Source organism: Stegastes partitus, unplaced genomic scaffold (assembly GCF_000690725.1).
Source record: "Stegastes partitus isolate 25-593 unplaced genomic scaffold, Stegastes_partitus-1.0.2 Scaffold474, whole genome shotgun sequence".
Lineage (NCBI taxonomy): Eukaryota > Metazoa > Chordata > Actinopteri > Pomacentridae > Stegastes > Stegastes partitus.
The window spans coordinates 224,069-244,815 of NW_007578205.1; the positions used below are offsets into that span (position 1 = coordinate 224,069).

The 20,747-nt window shown below is 39.9% G+C and overlaps 2 protein-coding genes across 3 annotated transcripts; one reads left to right on the forward strand and one right to left on the reverse strand.

The window, feature by feature from the left end:
* Positions 1 to 8,220: 8,220 nt before the first annotated feature.
* Positions 8,221 to 18,063, reverse strand: batf2 (basic leucine zipper ATF-like transcription factor 2). 2 transcript variants are annotated; one of them, XM_008286861.1, is made up of 4 exons: positions 17,989 to 18,063; positions 14,575 to 14,803; positions 13,396 to 13,518; positions 8,221 to 11,047 (listed from the first exon to the last, which is right to left on the reverse strand). In XM_008286861.1, exons 2-4 carry the CDS (start codon positions 14,662 to 14,664, stop codon positions 10,166 to 10,168), a joined length of 1,095 nt encoding a protein of 364 aa, XP_008285083.1. In that variant the 5' UTR covers positions 14,665 to 14,803; positions 17,989 to 18,063; the 3' UTR covers positions 8,221 to 10,165. The 2 variants fall into 2 exon arrangements, with proteins under 2 accessions (XP_008285083.1, XP_008285082.1); XM_008286860.1 differs by lacking the exon at positions 17,989 to 18,063 and having other exon boundaries at positions 14,575 to 14,909.
* On the forward strand, positions 17,546 to 20,122 carry arl2 (ADP-ribosylation factor-like 2). Its single transcript, XM_008286859.1, has 5 exons — positions 17,546 to 17,756; positions 18,025 to 18,135; positions 19,155 to 19,317; positions 19,575 to 19,655; positions 19,747 to 20,122. Exons 1-5 carry the CDS (start codon positions 17,692 to 17,694, stop codon positions 19,879 to 19,881), a joined length of 555 nt encoding a protein of 184 aa, XP_008285081.1. The 5' UTR covers positions 17,546 to 17,691; the 3' UTR covers positions 19,882 to 20,122.
* The last annotated feature ends 625 nt before the right edge of the window (positions 20,123 to 20,747 follow it).

Here is a 20,747-nt window from a genome sequence, read left to right on the forward strand (position 1 = left end):
GGGGGAGGAGAGGGGAGAGAAAGGTGCAGAGGCGGAGGAAGGAGAGAGGTTTTCTGGATGTCCAGTTCCCCCTCCTGAGCTGCGCGCCTCGCTGTCTGTATCAGAGCCGGAGTGGAAACGGCAGCATCAGCACCATCCCTGAATCTTCTGGCTTTTACGCACGGATCGCTTGTGTACCATCCTCCAGATGATGCTCAGACAGGCGCGTCTCCTCCACACACACACACACAAACACACACACACCTCTCTCTGCTGCTGCTGCTGCTGTATTGGCGTCACACACACACACACGCGCGCGCACACTCACACTAAGTCATCGGCCTAAATTTGGATTTCAGTGTGTTTTCATGCAGCTCCTTCTACACACAGAGAGAAAAAACAACAACAACAAAAAAAACCTCCTCCTCCTTGTTTATCCGGATCAAACGTACTCCAGGTCCAGTTTGTTCTCCTCGATGATCCTCCTTATCAATAAAAATCGGTCCTGGCGGTGAGTGATGATATCATAAAATCATCAATCTGGGCCCACCTCGGCTGCCGCATCACTGTTGTCCTTCTGGCTTTTTTTTTTTCTCCCCCTGATCGGATCCCCCCTCCGACCGTGTATTATTCTGATTTTTTTTCTTCTCCTGCTGTAATAACGTTGCTCTTGTCGCGGTTCACACCCCTCCACACAGCCGCCTCCTCCTCCTCCTCCCCTCCTCCTCTGCCGTCCTCCAACCGTACCAGGGCGGGGAAACACACCTCACCGCGCCGACATGTGCAGGTCCTCCGCCAGCGGCCGATGCAACGCCGAGCCCCGCAGCCCCGCGCTCCGCTTCACACCTCCGCGGTGAGAGCAAATAGCAAACAGAAGGGGGAGAAGGAAGAAAAAAAAAACGGGGGAGAAGGTGCAGCTCCTCCTCGCAGCCAGGAGAGGAAGAAGAAGAAGAAAAAACCCTTGAAGGCCCGTGTTATACAATAGCACCCCGTCTATGTCTGTCAGACTGACGCGTTCTGCTCCTGTCCCCCTTCTCGGTTCCCGTTATCCGGTTGTCCTACAGCGTCTCGGCGAGCTGCGTCAAGACGCACCGAGTGAGGCAGGAGGAGGGCGGAAGTGAAGCGTTCAGGCCTTCAAAACAAAAGGCGGTTAATGTGCTGGAATTTTAATAAAGCAAAAAAAACAGCTGATGGGTTCAAAACAAACCCCTTCCTTTCCCTCTCTGGGCCAAACTGTAAAAGATAAACAGCTTTTATGTGTAATTTCTTTTTGGAAATGTGCTGTCATTTAACAGGTTTTTGGTTTTGTGTTAAATTACAAATAATAGCTAATAAATCACAGAAAAAAAGTATTAATTTACATGTTAACTGTGAGAAAACCGGCAAAAATGGACTAAAATCACATTATACACGGAACAAAAATGTAAACGCAACACTTTTGTTTTTGCTCCCATTTTTTATGAGCTGAACTCAAAGATCTGAGACTTTTTCTATGAACACAAAAGGCTTATATCTCTTAAATATTGTTCACAAATTTGTCTAAATCTATGTACGTGAGCACTTCTTGACATGTCACATCTGTGAGGTGGATGCGTTTACATTTTGTTCAGTGTATATACTACACATAACACATATATAAACACTAGAATATACTACACACAACAATAACAGTAAAGCTTACCCACAGGGAACTTTGAGGTTTTTAGTTTTTTGGTGTATTTTTTTATAGTCATACCTCCTAAATAATAATAATAATAATAAATAATAATAAACCTCCTTGAATGAATGTTAAAAACGAGTAAAAGACATGGACATGGGTTGATTAATTTTACATTTCTAAAAATTACATGTGTAAATATGTAAATCAAGTTGGTACAACAAAGAAAGAAAGCCAATTAACTGCATATATCTCCATATTTGCTTGATTTAATTACTGTAATCCGACCAATCATTTTTGACTGCAAACATGTTTAACTTAAACTTCAACAGTGTCTAAATACAGTCGAATGTTGGACTTACAATTTAAATTAGTCACTTAAGTTCTATTTAAATATTTTTGTAGGATTTTCATGCCTAATATTTACCTTAAATAAAATATTTAAATAAACATGAGCGTCAAACATGTGCCCATAAACCTGGTTTCTAGACATTGCCTCGATAATTAACACTTCTTTGTGCGATCTGGCCAACTAGAACACTGAACACAAAGCAGTGATTGTGAATGGAAGAAGCCTCTTCAGAGTTCAGAGAATCAAAGGTTGGTTGGTTAATTTGGGCCGGCCATGTGAGGCTTACTGACATAACAGGATGCCTTAAGAACTAAAGATAAACATCTTTCAAAGCGAGGTGTTGACTTGCAGAGAAAAAAAAATAAAGAAAAAGAGGTTTAAAGTCTCACATCTCTGATGCAGTCTTTAAAATGCCAGAGATCAACGTATCGGCACTAAAGGGCAGCAAGATGTACCGAAATAAACTCTGGAGTTAAAAATGATAAGATTACACTGGAGCTCCCTGATCAGCTGCTACATTAAAACCACCACAACAGCTCTGACCCATCAGGTCACTGATGCCAGAACCTCCGAGGGCGTCCGGTGGATTCTGGCACCAGATCCTGGAGGTCCTCTGATTTGTGCAGTGGAGCCTCCATGGATCAGGTTAATACCAGCGCATCCCATGCAAGCTTGATTAGAATCTGGGGCGTTTGGAGGCCGGGTCAACACCTTGTGATCTCCTTGAGCTGCTCCTGAAAAGTTTTGGCAGCGTGTGTTGTCCTGCTGGGGGAGAACGCTGCCTTCAGGGAACTCTGTTGACATGAGAGGCGTGAAACAGTGTTTAGGGTGGAGGTACATGTAAAGTAACGTCTAGGACTCACGGTTTCCCAGCAGAACTGTTAGTGGTTTAAATGTTGCAGCTGATGAGTATGAGTGTGACTCAACCTGTGATCCTTTCATTATGATGTTTCTTCTGTTGGTGCTGCACTGTGGGGAAAAAAAAAAAGAAAAAAAAAAGGTTAGCATGAAAAAACAAATGTAAATGTGTCTGCAACGTTGCCCGAAAAAATTCATTAAAACAGTGAAATACTGTAACACTGATAAACTGTAGAAACACATGAAAATAACAGAAAATATCTGTTAAAAACAATTAAATACACAAAAACTGTGTAATATTAATTAAGAACCAACAGTAATCTGTTCTGTTACAACATGTGCAGATGGTCACAAGTTGTAAAATGACAAATTCATGTTTGTAAAAATAAAAATACAGACTTTTGATCCGGCTGTTATTTATAGTTTTGGCTTGTTTTTTATGGTTAACATGTAAATGAATACTTTTTTTCCCCTGAGATTTACTAGACATCATCTTTCATTTGAAATAAAAGTTTAAAAAAAATTCACCATTTGTTCAAACTATATATAATAAATCAAAAATAACAATATACATGGTTTTTCTTACCAGCAACAGCAAATATTTGTAAAATATTTAGATTTTTAGCTGATGTAAATACAATGAAAGTTGTGTCATATTACGATCTAACATTGAACAACAACATTTGGAAATGTGCAGATTTTTGATGTGGACTTTTTTTTAGGGTTAAGAGGTACATTAATACTTTTTCCTGAGATTTTACTAATTATTATTTGTAATTAAATGACAGGAAAACATCTGTAAAATTGTTTTAACTCTTCTTCTTATCCCAGATATTGTTCAAAAAGAGGCACAACATGAGAGTAGATGTAATACCAAGTAGAAAAGCAATAAGATATAAACATGATCCACTACTGACAATAAAAAGAAACCAGCTAAATAAGACAAGAATAGAAAAGTAAGGAGTAATGCTGGCAGTGATTCTAAGATAGTAAAGTAATATATACACATAATGATGAACTGTTGCACATGAAACTGAAATATTACACATTTCATTTGCAATATTTGAGGTCATCAATGAGTTGCCCATTTTAAAATATGCATATTTTTGCTCCCTTTCTTCTCTATTTTGATATTGCTGGAGAAACTGTTTGAAAAGATGAAAAAAGAAGACAAGATGCAGCAAGGAATCAATTAAACAACACAATCAAAAGCGCAAGACAGAACGACAGAGCAAACGCTCAAACGCACCAGACCAACAGACCAACCCACCCTCCAACCTTGAAACGTCCATACCACCAAAACAACCATAAAAGTCACACAGTCACCTTGTCCCCTAGCTACCAAACCAGCGAAACCAGCAGCCCCTCCGCACTCACTCCGGCACACTCACTCATCCGCCCACCAACCAACCACCCGGCACCCACCCCTTGGCCAAAAAAAACCAAGTCCCCTCCCTTTCGCACAAAAACCCCCCACAAGAACACCCCGAGATCCCCACATCACACCAAAAAGCCCACATCTCCCCATAAGAAAAAAAGATAAAAACATCCTCTCACAAAACCCTGCGGCGAAAACTATATATCGCAAAAACCAACAAAAACACATCACAAAAGCCCAAAAAGAACACGCATATGGAGACACAAAAAACGCAGTTAACTCGTTTACTGAATATGATACTTTAATGGCCTGAGAAATACACTGATTATAGAAAAATAATATTAATTGCTTTATTAAGAATACAGTAATACTCAAGAGATAAAATAATACACAACAATATGTGGGTTTACTTTTGCAGCCTGTTTTTAGTAAATACATGCATTCTTCTTTCGGTAGTTTCTCCATTTTCCTAATAAAAGCATGGAGACAGTGTCAGGCATCCACAAAGGCTCTAGTTCTGCATTTATATTAGAAAATCTTGAAGCCTGCAGAGTCAAGATTTGCCCTTTTGTTTCAGAGCAGATTTCTCTTCAATCAGATTTTATTTTGAAGGCGGATGCTGCTTCGTCTCACTCCTTCCGCCTTGACGCAGGTTCCTCAGCCTAAAGGTGGTGCAAGGAGAGAGAGGACCGAGGCTCCTCACTGCGGATGACGCTATAGGATGGATTTATTTATTTATATGCTTTTATTTACGTGGCCCGGCTGCGCTTTTCTTTAAAAGCCGCTTCAATGTAAACGCGTGCGTCACGAGAGCCTCTCCTGCATCACCTCTGGGTGCTGTTTGTGCGCCTCGTTGGGAAATATTCGCTCCAGCATCTGTCCGACTCCCCTCCTCCTCCATTCCTCCCCCACCCCGCCTCCCGCTCCCCCATCTTGCCCTATCCGAGGTCTGTTTGTGTGCTGAGGTTGTAGTTGAGGATCAGGTCCCATCTATTGTTCTGATCTCCACACTTGTTCGCGCTCTCTTACGCGCACGGACGCGCCTCCGTCTCCAAATCAGTCACACCTCAGCTGCACTGACTGTGTTTTTGTATCATCTTATACATAATAGGTGCTCCTGCGACCCTTCCTCCTCCTCTTCCTCCTCTTCCTCCTCCTCTCCTGTGTGTCCCAGGTGAGATCAGCCACTTCCCTTCTGGGAAAACCGGAGGAAGGTTGTGCCAAAAAGTGATCCTCCACCAAAAACCTTTCCTCTGTGCATTAGTTCACCTGCTCTGTGGCCTGAGTTATAACCAACCCAGCTGCTTTTGCCTGCTGAAATAGCTTTAAATGACCAGCTCAGCTCAGGTAATGCTGCTGTACACTTGCCAAATAGTGAGTGGATCCTTTGCATTGCAACTGAAATCACTGTTTTCAATCAGGATGGTTATACTGCACAGATTATAGACTATAACTGCAAACAAGACCATTTATTCACTGTAAATATAAAAGCATCCTTAAATCATGGTCATCTATGTCTAAATAAGAATACAAAAGGCACATTTTTTCTAAGATCACAGGTGAACAGTTAATCTAACCATGAAGTAAAGGATACTTCAACATAACCTGTAATCATCCTAAATGTCACGCTTGATTACACTGTCATCTGTACTAACACTAATGTTTCGCTAAAGACACACCTGTTACGATCACAGACGTACAATTATTTGCATGTTATGTTACTTTTTAACCCAGATAAAAGTACATGTACATAAAGTGGAAGATGCAGCTTTAACATGAAGTACACAATCTTTTTTTGGCAGGTGATCACTTTTTGGCATGACGTCAGGCTGTCTGGGAGGACAAACCAACATAAGAGGCCTATTTTCCATGTCTGCTTTTTCTCCCTCTCTCTATATGTAAATATATATTGAATAAAAACATATCTCAAGAAGTATGCTGAGGTGAATAAATGGACATTGTAATTAAATCATAATAGGCTACACCTTTGGTTTGATGAAACTAATTGTAAAATCTTGAAAGGGGAGCGTCTTACATCACAAGTCATTTTAATCAATACAGATTTCTGACAAATGCAGTAGATTAACCTTATTTTCACATTTTAATGTTGCTACGACTTAAACTGCAACATAAATGCTAAATAATACATAGAAACTATTTAGGTTGTAATTTTTAGATGGCTTGATTATCACCAATTATTTCAAAACTAATGAGTTTAGGACAACTGTTATAACTTTGCTTCAACTTAATTATCAGTAATATTTAAATTCCTGACATAAAAATAAAGAGAAATCAACAACTATATGGATGAATAGCTGACAGTAGTGAGGAATTCAAGCTAGCTAGCTAGCTAGTGCTACCGTATGCTAATATAGCATCATGTTATTAGCTTAACAAAAAATCAGCTAGGTTGACTTTTGGACAGATAACACATTTTTTTACTTCTGTTATCAGTTAGTAAAGTAATATGTCATTGTATTTCATGATGGCGTGCGTTATTTAGCAAAAATCTAAGCTAGCGTGTAGAAAATGGAGGCCTTCTTACCACAAATCAAGGGGCATTTTCCTTTAAAGCACCTCAAAATTTTGATTTCCTCAAACCTAGAAAATAATTTCAATTTTATTTAAAGACTACCTACACCATTCAAGAGAAGATGTGAAAAGACAACTGGCTGTATGTAGTGGTCTCGGATGTAAATTGTGTCTTCTTACCTCGGCTAACGTCCGGCAGCACAGACACCAGAGGAGCTCCGCCGCTTAGCTTCACCAGATGCTAATAATAGGCTGTTAGGGACAACACTGTGGTTAGCAGCACTCTATTAATGTACCATACTGTAATAAGTGAGGGTTAACCTCTCAAACATGTTGTTTATATTCAAGCTGGTAACATTAGTCTGAAGTCTAATAATAGGCTATATAAGCTATTAACAGGACTGAAAGGTCATGTTAGCCCCTCTGGGATGCTAGGCTACATGTAGCTGCTAATATGCTAACATGCTAACAATGACAAGTGAGGCTGATTTAGGAAGTATTTAACTCTGCAAACCAAAGTATTAAGCAAATGATAATACTTTAATAGAGCAACAACTTCACAAAAATCACAAACGTATTCATGTTTGAAGATATTTTAGTGCAGGTCAAAATGGTGGACTTACCCAGGAGTCGACTGATGGGGTTTTTCAGGTCAGTATTGATCATTATACTCTAAAAAATCATGTTTGGCCTCAACAAACATTATTTGGTGGAGGATGTATTGACTAAGAAGATCAATGGAACAATGTCAGTATGCATATAAGATAAATCTATGCACATTCACACACTACTCTTACACAATTCACATTAATTACTCATTTAATATTTTTTGTCGTTTCTATTAAGAAACGCTTCTTTTTCTCATGACTTATTGCGCAGCAATGAGTCAAAGTGCATTTTGCTTCCCGTACTATATGAAGACGTGACAAATAGAGACCTAAAATCTCTTGATTTAAAGAAGCTGGAACCTTGTGACCTGTGGGAAGAGGATTTCAGTTACTCATGTGAATATGTAGTGGGAGGTAAATGCTTGTAATGCTTTTTTTTGTGAGAAACACTTCTAATAAATCGTAGCCTATAATACAAATCAACAGTATCCTAGAATTTCAGCTACACGGCAGACAAGAACACAGTCAAGTACAGTTTTGCAGCCAAAGTACTGGCGTCAAATTACTTTTTTAGTGATAAATAGGGAGTTACTTCTTTAATTTTCACTTTTAATTTTAGATTTTTTTCAGTATTTTCTTCAACACAGATAAAACGTCGATAAAACTACAAAAGCTGACTGTGAATGCAAAATCACACAAAAACCTGCAACTGTGAATAATCGTAAAATTCTTTAAAGATTTCTTTAAAATGAAAAATCTGGATTAAAGAAAGTTAAGTAGCTCGATAAGCTACTAGTCATACCAAACCAACTGAAAAATGACCAGTTCTTCTAAAATTGTGACTCATACGGCAAAATCCATTGAAATAATCACATTTTTTTATTCCATCATTTGGTCTTAAATAGAACACAATTCAAACTGGAACAAAAACGCAACTGCAAAATGTTTTTATTTGTAGTTAACTTTTCCTGTTGCATAAATATATTATCTAATGCATGTTAAATACAAATGGTCACACACAACTGAAAGGCCTTACACTAAATAAAACAACTCATATATATATATATATATATAATCCTATGCGTACAAAGCATCATCATCTGCATAAATCATCATTTGAAAAACCAAAATCATCATTTCGATACAATCACGCTGCATAAACTCAGTAGCATTTCCTAGCTTAAATAAAATATTAAGTTCCTATGATAGACTGAAGCAGCTCTTGGTGCTCTTATTGTCAGTTACAGGAGCCAAAAGGAAGAAAAAAAAATTAGCTTGCTGGAAATATGCACAATAAGGGATTCGCTAATTAGGCCTTTTTTTTTAATTATAGGTTTAGACTCCCATGAGTGAGGGAAGTTAGTGAGCCACTAGCTGTCACCGTCATCAACCTTAATGAAGCTGCCCCTGACAACCTCATCCCCTCGGCCTGCTGGGTTCTGCTGTTCGCTTCCTCCCAGGCAGCATGAAAAAGCCGCGTTACTTTGGAGAGCAGATTCATGAAACTTATTTAATGCAAAAAATAAAAACAAAAAAATGCTTGAATCCACATATTGACGTTTTGGTTTACGTTAAAGCTAACTGTATTTAACACTTTGCATGAACCAAATTCCCACAAAACAACAAACACATCTTCAGTTCGGAGCCTCTGAGGAAGCTTGATCTGCTCGCTGACCCACATTTGCGAGCGAAACCCAGCATTTTTAGCCTACAAGTAACTGTATAATTTGAAGAGATTGTTTTACTATATTATCTAAAATGTAGGAAAATAAATAATTTACCGAGCCTTGTCGTGGTGGGATTATTTTTAAAGTTCCCTTGCAATATTTATTTTTTTTTGCATTCTCCCCGATCCATCGGTCTCACTCGACATCATACATTTATTATTCCGTGCACACACACAGCCGCTGCATATAGTTTGTACTATAACACGTCTAGAGTCGGTCTGTTGTCTCAAACAGTGACGCTGTGATACATAAAACAACATCACAACACTTTTGGATCAGAGAGAATTGAAAAGACCAGGAAGGGCTCGCTCTGTAATCATAATTGCAATAACTAAATTAGTAAACTGAATAATTTTTCAGTTTTCGTGGGGTTGAAGCTATAAATAAATGATCAGCAGCAGCAGAATATGTGAGACTGTGTGAGGAGAGGGTGTGCGCTTGATTGTGTATTTTTAAATGAGGTTATAAAAAAAAAAGAAGAAGAAGAAGAAAAGAAAGAAAGAAAAGTTTCCTGAAGTTGATGCAGCAATTCCAGGATGTCATTAACTCTAGCATGTCGTGTCTTTTTACGCCACGGCACAGATGGAAATTTCTCCAGATGGCATTTCCATGAAGTTGCGAGGAAGTGAGTACTCCACCCCATCTCAGAGCACAACTCAGAGGTTTTGCCTGTTGAGTCAGTTTTGCGAGTGTCTCCGGTTTTGATTAAGAAAGGGACTGTTTTTTTTTTTTTTTTTAAACATTCTGGGGAAAAAAGGCACTGGAGTTAATCGTAGAGTCGGTTCACATTTATGGAGTTTTAGCCTCGGATCCTGTGAGATTTAACTTAGAAGCTGCGAGCTGGATGTCAGGAATTGAAAGAAATGGTGAGGATCTACTAAACTGATGCAACTTTCACATCAAGAAATCTCACTAAAGATCCCATTTAGAAAGCAGAAAACTGAATAAAAGCCCGACTACTTGTGTTTAAGCTGTTGTTATAAATACTTCAAAAAAAACAAAACTTGTGCCTTTGATTTGCAAGTTTGAAAATTCAGAATTCAGTCAAGCTGCTCACAACTTATAAATAAAAGCCTATTCTGTAGTGCTACTCGTCCCACTTAGGATCCAGTCATTGTTTTCCAGGAACTCGTTAAGATCGAAGCCGAGATCCTCCGACGGCGGTTGTGAAAGAGATCCGTCGGTGCTGCTGGAGGTAGTTTGAGATATGTTGAGAGGACTGGGGACAGTGAGGAGAGACAGCAGGGACGCAGGAGAGGGTAAAACTGGCTGATTGTAACTGGGCTTCGGGGCAAAAGGAAGGGCCGGAGACGGCTGCAAGCTGGCCTGAGGTGAAGCCAAGAGAGACTTAGGAGGACTCAACCTGCTCGGATTGAACGGGTATGGATGAAGTTGGGGCGAGTTCATGGCGCAGTTTGTGTTTTCTGCCTCGACACGGGTGTAAGGAGGCGGAGGAAAAGGAGTCTGTTTCATTAAAAATGCGTCCACTGAGAAAGGAGCTGGTGAGGTTTTGTGGACTTGGGCGGGAGGGTTTGAAAGAAGGCTGCTGCTCGTCGGCCTCGAGGTCATTTGAGCGGCGTCGCTAAACAATGAGTGAGGAGCCGAATGTGTCGGGAAGGAGGGTGAGTAAGTAACAGTCACTGGGCTGCTGCCGGAGGAGGAGGAAGAGGAAGAGGAGGAGGTGAAGAGTTCAACTGACGAGGCTAATGTTGTAGTCGGTGGGAGGTTTTGAAGACTGGAGGTTAAAGAGGTAGAGAGTGAAGGAGAAGTAGCCAAAGTGGGGTTTGAAACCTGGGGAGGGACTTTTGGAGGGCGGCGAGAGTCGGCGGAGGAGGCGCCGAGGCGGCAGTGAGGTTCGTGACGCTCCAGAGAGGTCTGGTAGAGGTGGAGCTCTTTTCTCAAAGCGGCGATCTCCTTTTTAAAAGCGGCGTTGGATCGCTCCAGCTCCTGGAGTTCCTGAGGAGACGGAGGCAAAAAGAAAAGTCAGACACAGGAGAGGAGAAAACAGGGCCACACATGACAAAGAGTTCATATCAAGTCGAGTCAGGTTTATCTTTATTATCCCCGAGAGAGGTCCCCATCAGCCGTAAAAACTGATTAAACACATTCGTCAAAAGACAAACAGTGAAGAGGAACACTTCCCGCCCACAGAACAACTCCTGAACTGCGCTGTAATAAAAGCAAAACTAATGACACGCTTCTCCTCTTCACAAGTGCTGTAATAGAAACCACAAAGGGCCGTGGAGCGGATGATACCAGTCCGGCGCCAGAACCGCCACGAAGGAGAAGTGAAATGTTGCCATTAAAAGCGACAGCACTGCAAGTTCAGCGTGAAACGAGTGGGTGGGTGGGTGGCGAGGAGAGGACACAGGGAGGGCGGGGGAAAAAAAGGTGATTCCCTGCTGATCGGTGCAGAATAGATGAGATTAATTAAGCTAAAAGGGGTCCGTAAACATTTCAAAATAAAGCTGCGCCTATTTAGCAAGGCGAGGCTCGTTCTAAACGTGCGCCTCGTTAAGTTTGGGTGCAGTAATGCTTCGCAACAGGCGGAACAACTGGGCGTGCAGGCTTGAATAACGCACAACGAGTTTAGGAGTCACAGTGAAAGCAGCAGGGCGTCACGCCGCTGACACACCTTGTTCTTTTTTATTTCACTGACTCTTCTTCAAACACAACCTGAAGAGAGAGAAGGAGAAGTGAAAGAAACAAGAAAGAGAAAGCGAAAGTCTGGACTCACACACGCTGCTTCTCTGAACAGACCTTTGCACAGCCAGTTATAACAAATAGGAAATGACTGTAATTAAAAGAGAAACGAGCGCTCAGGTGCAGCACAGTGAGACGAAGGGTTTTTATTTCATGTTGTCAGAATGAGGCCAACACAGGATCGTAGCCAAAGCACGAGGGCAGTGACACATCTATGATAATTTAAGTTTTGCTACATTCACTGGAGAGGAAATCAGATTATTGATATAAATGGGGAACAAATGTAGTTTTACCTGTAAGACTATTGAATGTAACAAGCTGTTTGTTAAACAAGAAGCCACCACTCGCAGCTCATCTTAAAGTCTGGAAACTGAAAAAAGGTAGTAAAAACTGAAATCAAACTGGAATTTGCGAGAACAGGGAATCCTCCACAAGTGTAGAAATAACAGATTGTCCAGCTCTTTTTTTTGATTTTCTAAACGTCATCTTCACTTCCACACTCAGAGCCAGATCCTCTACTTTTTGGTAATTTAGATGAAGCGACATTTTAAATGAGTTTCAAGACCAAAGGCTGTGAAGCGGTGCAAAGTCCCACAGGACAAAAATGCAACACACTAAAATTTACAGGCATTATCTGTCGCAAATTATCGTCTGAAGAACTGCGTGTTTTCGGTTTTTAATTGACTTAAGCGATCAGATAACTGCTCTCCTTAAAATATTACTGCATTTAAGCAGCAAAACTAAAAAAGAAACTCCCTCGAAAATTCCCAGTAATAACCCCCTTGATGCACAGAAAGAAAGAATAACACGATGATTCTCCAGAGGAAACTACACTTGGACCTTTTGACCGGATTCATCCTGCTCCCTGTGAACAACGGTCAGCTATTTTCATTCTGAAAAGAACTGAGGTGAATAAGGCTGGATGAGATCCCAATGACACGATAATTAATGAAGATACTGCCGCTGTTTTACCTTTTCTACTTCAGTAACACTGAAGATTCTATCCTGAAGCCTGCTTAATTCACCTTTAACAGCAAAGTTGCTCATTTTTCTGCATAAAGAAGTGAAAATAAATCATTTATTGTTTTTTTTTTAATAAGGGGAGGCTACACTGTGTGAGAATATACATGCATGTGGTATATATTAGTGCATATTGTTGCTGTCAGTAGGGCCACACTGTTAAGTTTCCATGTCCACGAGTGTCTCTGTGCCAATATGTGTGTGTGTCGCAACCTGTGGAATTCAGCCCTGAAGGGCAAAAAAAATAGAACAGGCAAGTGGGTACAGATGGAAAAACAGAGGCAGGAGTGTGTGTGTGTCTGTGTATATGAGTGTGTGTGTGTGTGTGTGTATATGGGTGTGTGTGTAGCTGAAAGAAGAGGGAGGGCCAGGAAGGAGGGCAACCCAGAGGGAGTGAAAGTCCTTCTTCTAAAGCAGAGTATTTACAAGAAATGGCTGTGAGTACATTGCCAGATTACACAACACACACACACACACACAACACACAACACACACAGCACACACACGGTTAGAGGGTGATCGTAAAAGAAAGTAGGAAGGCAAAGTGCAACAAAATAAGATAAGGAACGACAGGTTTTAACCTCATGAAGCTCGTCAGCTCTCTCGGTTTGTTTTTTGCGGCTCTTTCTCGCCGCATCTCGGTTCTTCTCTCGTCTTTTCGTCCCTCTGCCTCCCACATGCTGCCCCTCCGCCTCTCGCTCCTCCTGCAACAGGACACGAATGCACAGTTGGCCACGATCACCTGGGGTCGGTTACAGCGCGCGCATGTTGTTGATGTTGCCCTGCGTGTTCTAGGTTTTACAGTTCACAAGGTCAGGGGATGACTCTATCACATGAGAGGACATGTGGTTTCCAAGAGGCAGCAGGTGAATGAAAATATAAACAGACCTGGAGATGGATTGAGAGGAACTGACAGTGATGGAGCGCGTGATGGGAAGTTAAGACAGAGCTAATGAGCAGTAAATGGGGTTCAGACATGGAAGTGAGCTTTTCTGCACAGTTCCCCCCTTGAAAAAAAGCAACATCAAGCTGTCTTGATAGTAAAAAAAAAAGTCTCCCATTGCTCTCATTCCTGAATAAAATCACTAGAAATAAACCATTTTTTGAAAATACACAACATATGGAAACGTTTATACCCGATGAGTGGTGACGTGTGATGAAAACAGGATTGCATTACATTCATTTGTGCAGAAAAAGATGTAATCAACGTCTGAGCTAAACTTTTCTCTGCAGTACAACCAGGGGAAAAAAACTAACAGGAAAAATACAAGAAAAATCATTAAGAACCCAGACTGAGGCTGAATATAAACAACTTCTATTCTTCTATTTAAGGTATTTATTGGGGTGACAAAATATGTATAATATGCATTTCAACTGGAAGCCTGACAGGACACCAAAGCTGACTGAGCAAAAATCAATCAAAATTTAAAAACAAAATCCCTAATAGTCTAATATGGAGCCTTTAAGTGCATTTAAGTTGCATAATTGTGATTGATTCTGATCATATTAGTAGGATATTAGCTTTAATTTCATGAGGCATTTGAATAAACAAGTTGCAAACTGCTTTGAAAAAGACCAAAAACAAGAAATGCATCAATTAAAACTGGATACAAATGTATTTACAGCCTTAATATTAATATTATTTATTGGTTAATTAACACATTGGCGGGATTTCCTGATATCACAGCAACCTTGTAGCTTCTGCATAAAGCTAATATGATGAGAAGACTTTTGATTGATTAATTGATTTATTGACTCACCGATCCGGCGGTGTTGCTGTGGCACTCCTCGGCTGACAGGGATCCGGGGCTGTTGAGATCACAGCCGGTGTCCATGAATAACGGGGACATCTCCGGTTCTCAGCTTCTCCACCGGCGGGACGAACCTCCTGCCCGGATCATCGGTGCAGCCCGCAGGTCAAATCGCAGCCATTCAAACGGTGCAACTGCGCGCAAATCGCCTGCAGCTCGGATTAAAGTGGATGAAAGTCTAAAAAAAGATAAATAAAAAAATGTGTCTTGATGGGAGCGAAAATGTGCTGGTTGCTTGGTGACTCGTCAGTGCTGTGGATGCAGCTTGTCTGGTGGCTCTTAAACGAGGACAGGAGGTTTGGCACCGGTCAACCAATGATGCAACAGCCTTCCTTTCAGTTTCTCTTTATTTTAAACGGCGGTGCTGAGAAGCAGCGACCGCCAAGCCGCCTTCACACGCAGTACGTTAGTTTCACTCGGTAGTTATCCAATGAAAACAGCCCGCTTCTCTTGATGCTTTTTACACTTATTTTGCAAACTCTACTTTCCCATAACGCCACACAAGTATTCCACACGCTTCTAATCGCGTCAGCCCTGATTTATAAAGTGAAAGTGAATTACAGTGCTAATCCCCACGCACTTTTTTCGGTTGCACCTGAACACATCCTGCCGACTGCGGCCCCGTCGGGGGACAGTTCCGATGACCATATTAGGAAAGAAATGACTTAATACACGTGCAGGGAATTTCTCAAGCGCTTTCTGCCTGGAAATGAGTGACTTAGACCCTCAAACATCAGCCAGCAGCTTCTGGCACTGAGTTCTCAGCAGCAAATGATGAAACTTCAGGAACAAAGAGTTCCCTTCATGGCTCCATGGCTTCCCAGTGAAGCAGAAAACCGACCTTGTCATGTTTTTCCAAGAGATCCAGACTACGTGGTTGCTGAGGTTCGTCAGCATATGTGCTGGAAAAAAACTTGGTTTAAACGATGGCAACGAAGAACACTGTAATGTTCAAAAGATGTTTTAAAACTGGGAAAATAAGGGAAAATACCTATGAATCACACACTAAAGCGATTAGTGTACTTGGTTTTTGTGTTACTTTCAGTTTTGGTTGATTTTACTTTTTCTTTTCTTTTTTTTTTTTTTTTACAGTTAACATGTAAATTAATGCTTTTTTGGCAATTCTACAAGACTTTATCTATAATTCAACAAAACAGGGAAAATCTGCAAAATTACAGTCAAAAAAATTTGCATTTTCCATTTATATGCATATTTTTTCTTTCAAATAACAGCAACTATCTGTAAAATAATAATTGTTTAAATTATTTAAATACTGTAAAAAAAAATCATTATTATACTGTAAATTTACAAACACTGTAAAATAATGAATTTCTAAAGATTTTCCAAACTTTTTCTTGTGATTGCACAAAAGTTAATCTGTTAAAAAAATATTTAACTACGGTTAAAATAGTGTGATTTTCTATTCAAATCATGTACAATTAAATAAAGAAATAAATTACAATTAATACAAATACAAATTTTGATGTGAATATTGTTTCCCCCTGTGTTTTTAAAAAAAATAATAAAAAATGTACAGTTAAGATCTGTGAAAAATTACATCAGAGACTGTCACTTGAAAACTTAACATTTACTAATTATTATGCATATTGTGTATAATAATAATAATGTGCACTTTTCTATAATACACTTTGCAGCTTTTTTTGACTGTACAACTCCATTACTACCCAACAGCTTATTTTTCATCTTTTGATTCTCGTGTCACTTTGTTTTCAGTAATTTCAGGTGTACTACAATGTACTAATATGATCAGGTTGTGTGGCTAATAAAACAACATGTCATCCAGAGCTATATAAGAAACTCAGATTTAACAGTTACACAGTTAAAAAAAAAAAAAACACTTTCACGATTTCAGTCTTATCTAAACATTGAATTTGATAGCCATAAAAGATTTAATCATGAAATTATGTTGTGTATTTCTGACTTTGACCATCCTCTCATTTTAGGAAGAGCAATATTTAGACAGAACACATGAGGAAATCTGTTTGTCTCTCTCTCTCTCTGTCTATTTGTACTCCACTGGGTCTCAAAGGTAAATATTGTACCTTTTTTTCTCTGTTACATTGCCTAACAACTTTAGTTACTCTTCAGATTACAATCTTTCATACCCTTTCTTTCCAGATTTGGTGATTTCTTTTGCTGAGTGGTTGTGATAAACTGAAAGACGAGGAGCTTCTTCTACACATCAAGATATAAAAACGATTGTAAATAACACACATACAAACATTATGCTGATCGAATAGAATATGAGGCATTGCGGTACATGAAACAACCCAACCGTATATAAAGTAATTAGCAAGTTAAGCAAAAGTAAAGTGCAACATATGCAGCAGTAATAATAATCGAAACACATCATATACAAAAGCAAAACACTGACAAAAAAAACAGCACAATGAGCACTTTTTCATGCTTTCACTGCATTTTGCTGCAAATAGTCACATACTTTTACTTGAGTAAAGTTTTAAATGCAGGACTTCTACCTGTCGTGGACTATTTTTGCAGTGTGTGTTAATACTTTAACTTAATTAAGGGATCTAATGTTTCCTTCATCACTGCTGGCTACACCCTAAATCACTACATTATTTGACTGAATTAACTAAATATGAGTGGATTTTTCTGGCCTGAATGTATAACATATAAATTGTATTGACTGTACTATAACATCATTGGTGCATTTATGTGTATTTTTATTTTATTTTTTTTCAAACTATGTCAGTCTGTGCACTGTATACTGAGAAATAAGGTATGACAAGCAAACATGTAATTCTCACAAAAGACACTCAGGGGAGCTGCGCTGTGCCCGCAGCATGACCACACCTTTAACCCTTCCTGACCAATCAGCGAGCTTCAAAATTCTGCAGCAACCAATCAATGCGCTCTTGCAACTAAACTAACCAATCAGTGGCTGCGTGGGGCGGGATAAGCACTGCACCTTCTTCCTGGATCGCAATGCTGCTTCCAAAAGCTACATATCTTCTAATTTAAAGGCTAAAAAAAACTGTAAAATATATATTTTTCAGAATAGCGGTTTAGAGGGAAAGCGCCGCGATGGGATTGCTGACAATTTTGAAGAAGATGAAACAGAAGGAGCGGGAGATGAGGCTGCTGATGCTGTATCCTTTCTGTGAACGTTGCTAGCTTAGCTGGAACAAAGTAGCATTTTTATTTAGTGGCATCATTATAACTTCACCTGAACCGCAAGCAGCGAATTATATCCCCGTGTAGTTGGGTAAAAATACAGGAAAACGACTGTGTGCTTGTAAGCCTTGTTTTCTGCTGCCTCATGATGTTAGCATGTTTAGCTAGCACTCACAGCTAACTCGGAGCCGGTGAATGAGGAGTTACCTGTCAGGTGTTTTTTCTTTGACCTGAGTCCTGCAGAGGTTTGGACAACGCGGGGAAAACGACCATCCTGAAGAAGTTTAACGGAGAAGACGTGAGCACCATTTCTCCCACGCTGGGCTTCAACATCAAAACTCTGGAGCACCGAGGGTAGCGTTTAGCTCTGACCTGCATTAGCACCGTCGAAGAAGAACTTCTTCTTCTTCTACGCAAAGACAGACAGTTCCATCCCAGTAGTCTCATGTTACTGAACCAAATAAAGAGAAACATATTTAGTTATAAGGATTTTTTTTTTTAACAGATCACTCACAACAACTTTTTCATCCTGAATTTAGTACATGGAAAACAAAATAGGGGAACATCGCTGGTCGAAGCCATGTTAAATGATGTATTTTAGGATTTTGCACTGCAAGCACTTGAATTCTCAGAAATAACTCGTGCATTACCGAGAAAAGGTAGGGCTAATTTCTTGCCTAAGATTTCTGTGAAGAGTACAAAATGTTCTTCAAAACTGCAATTGCAAAACCCTGCAATCATATTTTCTAAAATTAAACACACAGTAGTCATGCAGCTATAAAGTAAGAAGTAATGAATCATTTGGAGCTCACCCCACAAGCCTTACAATATATATTTAGCTTGCACTTGAGGTCATAGGTGGTGTACTGTTATTAATTCTTGATAATCTTTATTTGTTTATGCACATCATAACTGGACATTGATTTATAGTGGCTTTCTATTCAGATAGGTTTCTTGTAGCTGGAAATGATGTAAACAAATGACAAAAGGTGGTAAGACAATAAGAACGACAAAAAACAACAACACAGAAGTAGTTAATACTCATTATTACCGTGTCTAACAGTGTTTTACTATCTTTTTCACTTGTTTTACTATCTTTTTCACTTGTTTTTGTCATTTTCAGACAGAAGAAACCTGTTGGTTCAATAGAAGTTGACTATAAATCAAAATTTTGCATGGATTTGAATGATTTAAGGCTTAATTGCAAAATAATTGTGAAATCAAAGTGGCCAAGAAAAAAATCTGGTGAACTATCAGTTGGCTTTGCACATTAAATTGAATTCCTCGTGTCCTTTTCTTTGGTAGACTTGATTATCGGGCTGTACGTTTCCATTTTTCTTCACACTCCTCGTGTTTTCTCTGTTGCATTGCAGGTTTAAACTGAATATTTGGGATGTAGGTGGTCAGAAGTCCCTTCGTTCCTACTGGAGGAACTACTTTGAGAGCACAGACGGGCTGGTTTGGGTGGTGGACAGCGCGGACAGACTCAGGCTGGAGGACTGCAGGCAGGAGCTCAGTGCACTGCTGCTGGAGGAGGTATACAAAAACATCACACTCACAGGAAGCACAAAGGGTTTAGTGGGGACCGTTTGAAGGACATGAGTGTAGTATTTGTGATTTGGCTGTCGAAGACCAGGCTGTTGTTTTTTTTTTTTTTTGTTTGTTTTTTTTTAAGTCAAATCAGTGCAGCAGCTTTTCTGGCTGAGAGCTGGTGGTTCTTTGGCTGAAGAAGTGGTTTGAGATTAGCCTCGGAAATGAGTATGACCTCATGCTTTGTTCTTGATCCCCTGCAGAGGTTAGCCGGTGCAACGCTGCTGGTTTTTGCCAACAAACAAGACTTGCCAGGAGCTCTGTCGAAAGAGGCAATAAGAGAGGTGAGCTGTGCCTTCACATTACAACAATTCTTTCCTGTGTTTCAGTAGTGCAGCTTTATTATATCACGTCCTCCTGTGTGTTTTCCTGCAGGCGTTAGCGCTGGATGAGATCAAAAGTCATCACTGGTGCATCATCGGTTGCAGCGCAGTCACAGGAGAGAACCTGTTATCCGGAGTGGACTGGCTGCTGGACGACATCGCTGCAAGGATCTTTACCACAGACTGAGTTGCTGTTGAACAAATCAAACAAAATGCAGCCCCTCATGTTTGTTGAGCCCTGAATGTCTCCAGGCTCGTGATCAGACTGTGGAGATCATCAAAACTGAGCTCAACATTTTCCTTTTTTTTTGCAGTTTGTGTATTGACTGATGCTTTTATACTTTATGGTATATCAGATTGTCAACTGATTTGTGCCTCACTGATATCTGTAGTTTTTCTAATAAATACATTTAGTTGTGTCACTGTTACCCAGGACTTTTGCACATTTATTAAGTAGAACTATGACTAAACATGAAACTCTGCACTGCTTACTTGTGAAATAGTAATATTTCTGCAGTCAAGGCAATATCCTGCAGTGGATTCAATTTCAGTTCTGTAATTTAGCCACAACTCAAGATTTCATTTATATTTATCTTAGTGCTCATATCAAGGTAAGAAATCAGCAATTCCTCGATGACTTCAGTCTGAAGGTCAGGATGCTATGAAACGAAAACCTGCCTGCACAACAGAACACAGGCTGGTTGAGCTACTACATGTATCAGCAATGAGCTACTCCATTATGGACCTTATAGGCTGATCATTAATGCTGGGTAATCAAAGCCTCATTTTTAATCAGATCACATGCAGAAAACAGGATTCAGCTTTGACAGTGCGTTTCTTTGTGCAACAACCTGGTTATCATCTGGATTCAAGTGTTGCTCTCAAAAAGCGTCGCTGGAAAACGCAGCACTTTTAGAGTCGATGACTAATCAAGAAAACTGCCAGTGCTGACAGCGCTGCATGATTTATCTCAAACAGCACTTGTACAGCTGACAGTTGGACTTTGCGATTTTCTCCTGTAACTTCCACTTCCACAATCTGAGTTATGGGACA

Bases quoted from the DNA above. Each gene is read 5' to 3' on its own strand.
- batf2 (XM_008286861.1), bottom strand. From the start codon at position 14,664: ATGTCCCCGTTATTCATGGACACCGGCTGTGATCTCAACAGCCCCGGA. The intron at 13,519-14,574 runs GTGAGTCAATAA...GTCCTGTTGCAG, and splicing joins ACAGCAACACCGCCGGATCG to GAGGAGCGAGAGGCGGAGGG. The intron at 11,048-13,395 runs GTTAAAACCTGT...CCGTCTCCTCAG, and splicing joins GAGCTGACGAGCTTCATGAG to GAACTCCAGGAGCTGGAGCG.
- arl2 (XM_008286859.1), top strand. From the start codon at position 17,692: ATGGGATTGCTGACAATTTTGAAGAAGATGAAACAGAAGGAGCGGGAG. The intron at 17,757-18,024 runs GTATCCTTTCTG...TGAGTCCTGCAG, and splicing joins GAGATGAGGCTGCTGATGCT to AGGTTTGGACAACGCGGGGA. The intron at 18,136-19,154 runs GTAGCGTTTAGC...GTTGCATTGCAG, and splicing joins AAAACTCTGGAGCACCGAGG to GTTTAAACTGAATATTTGGG.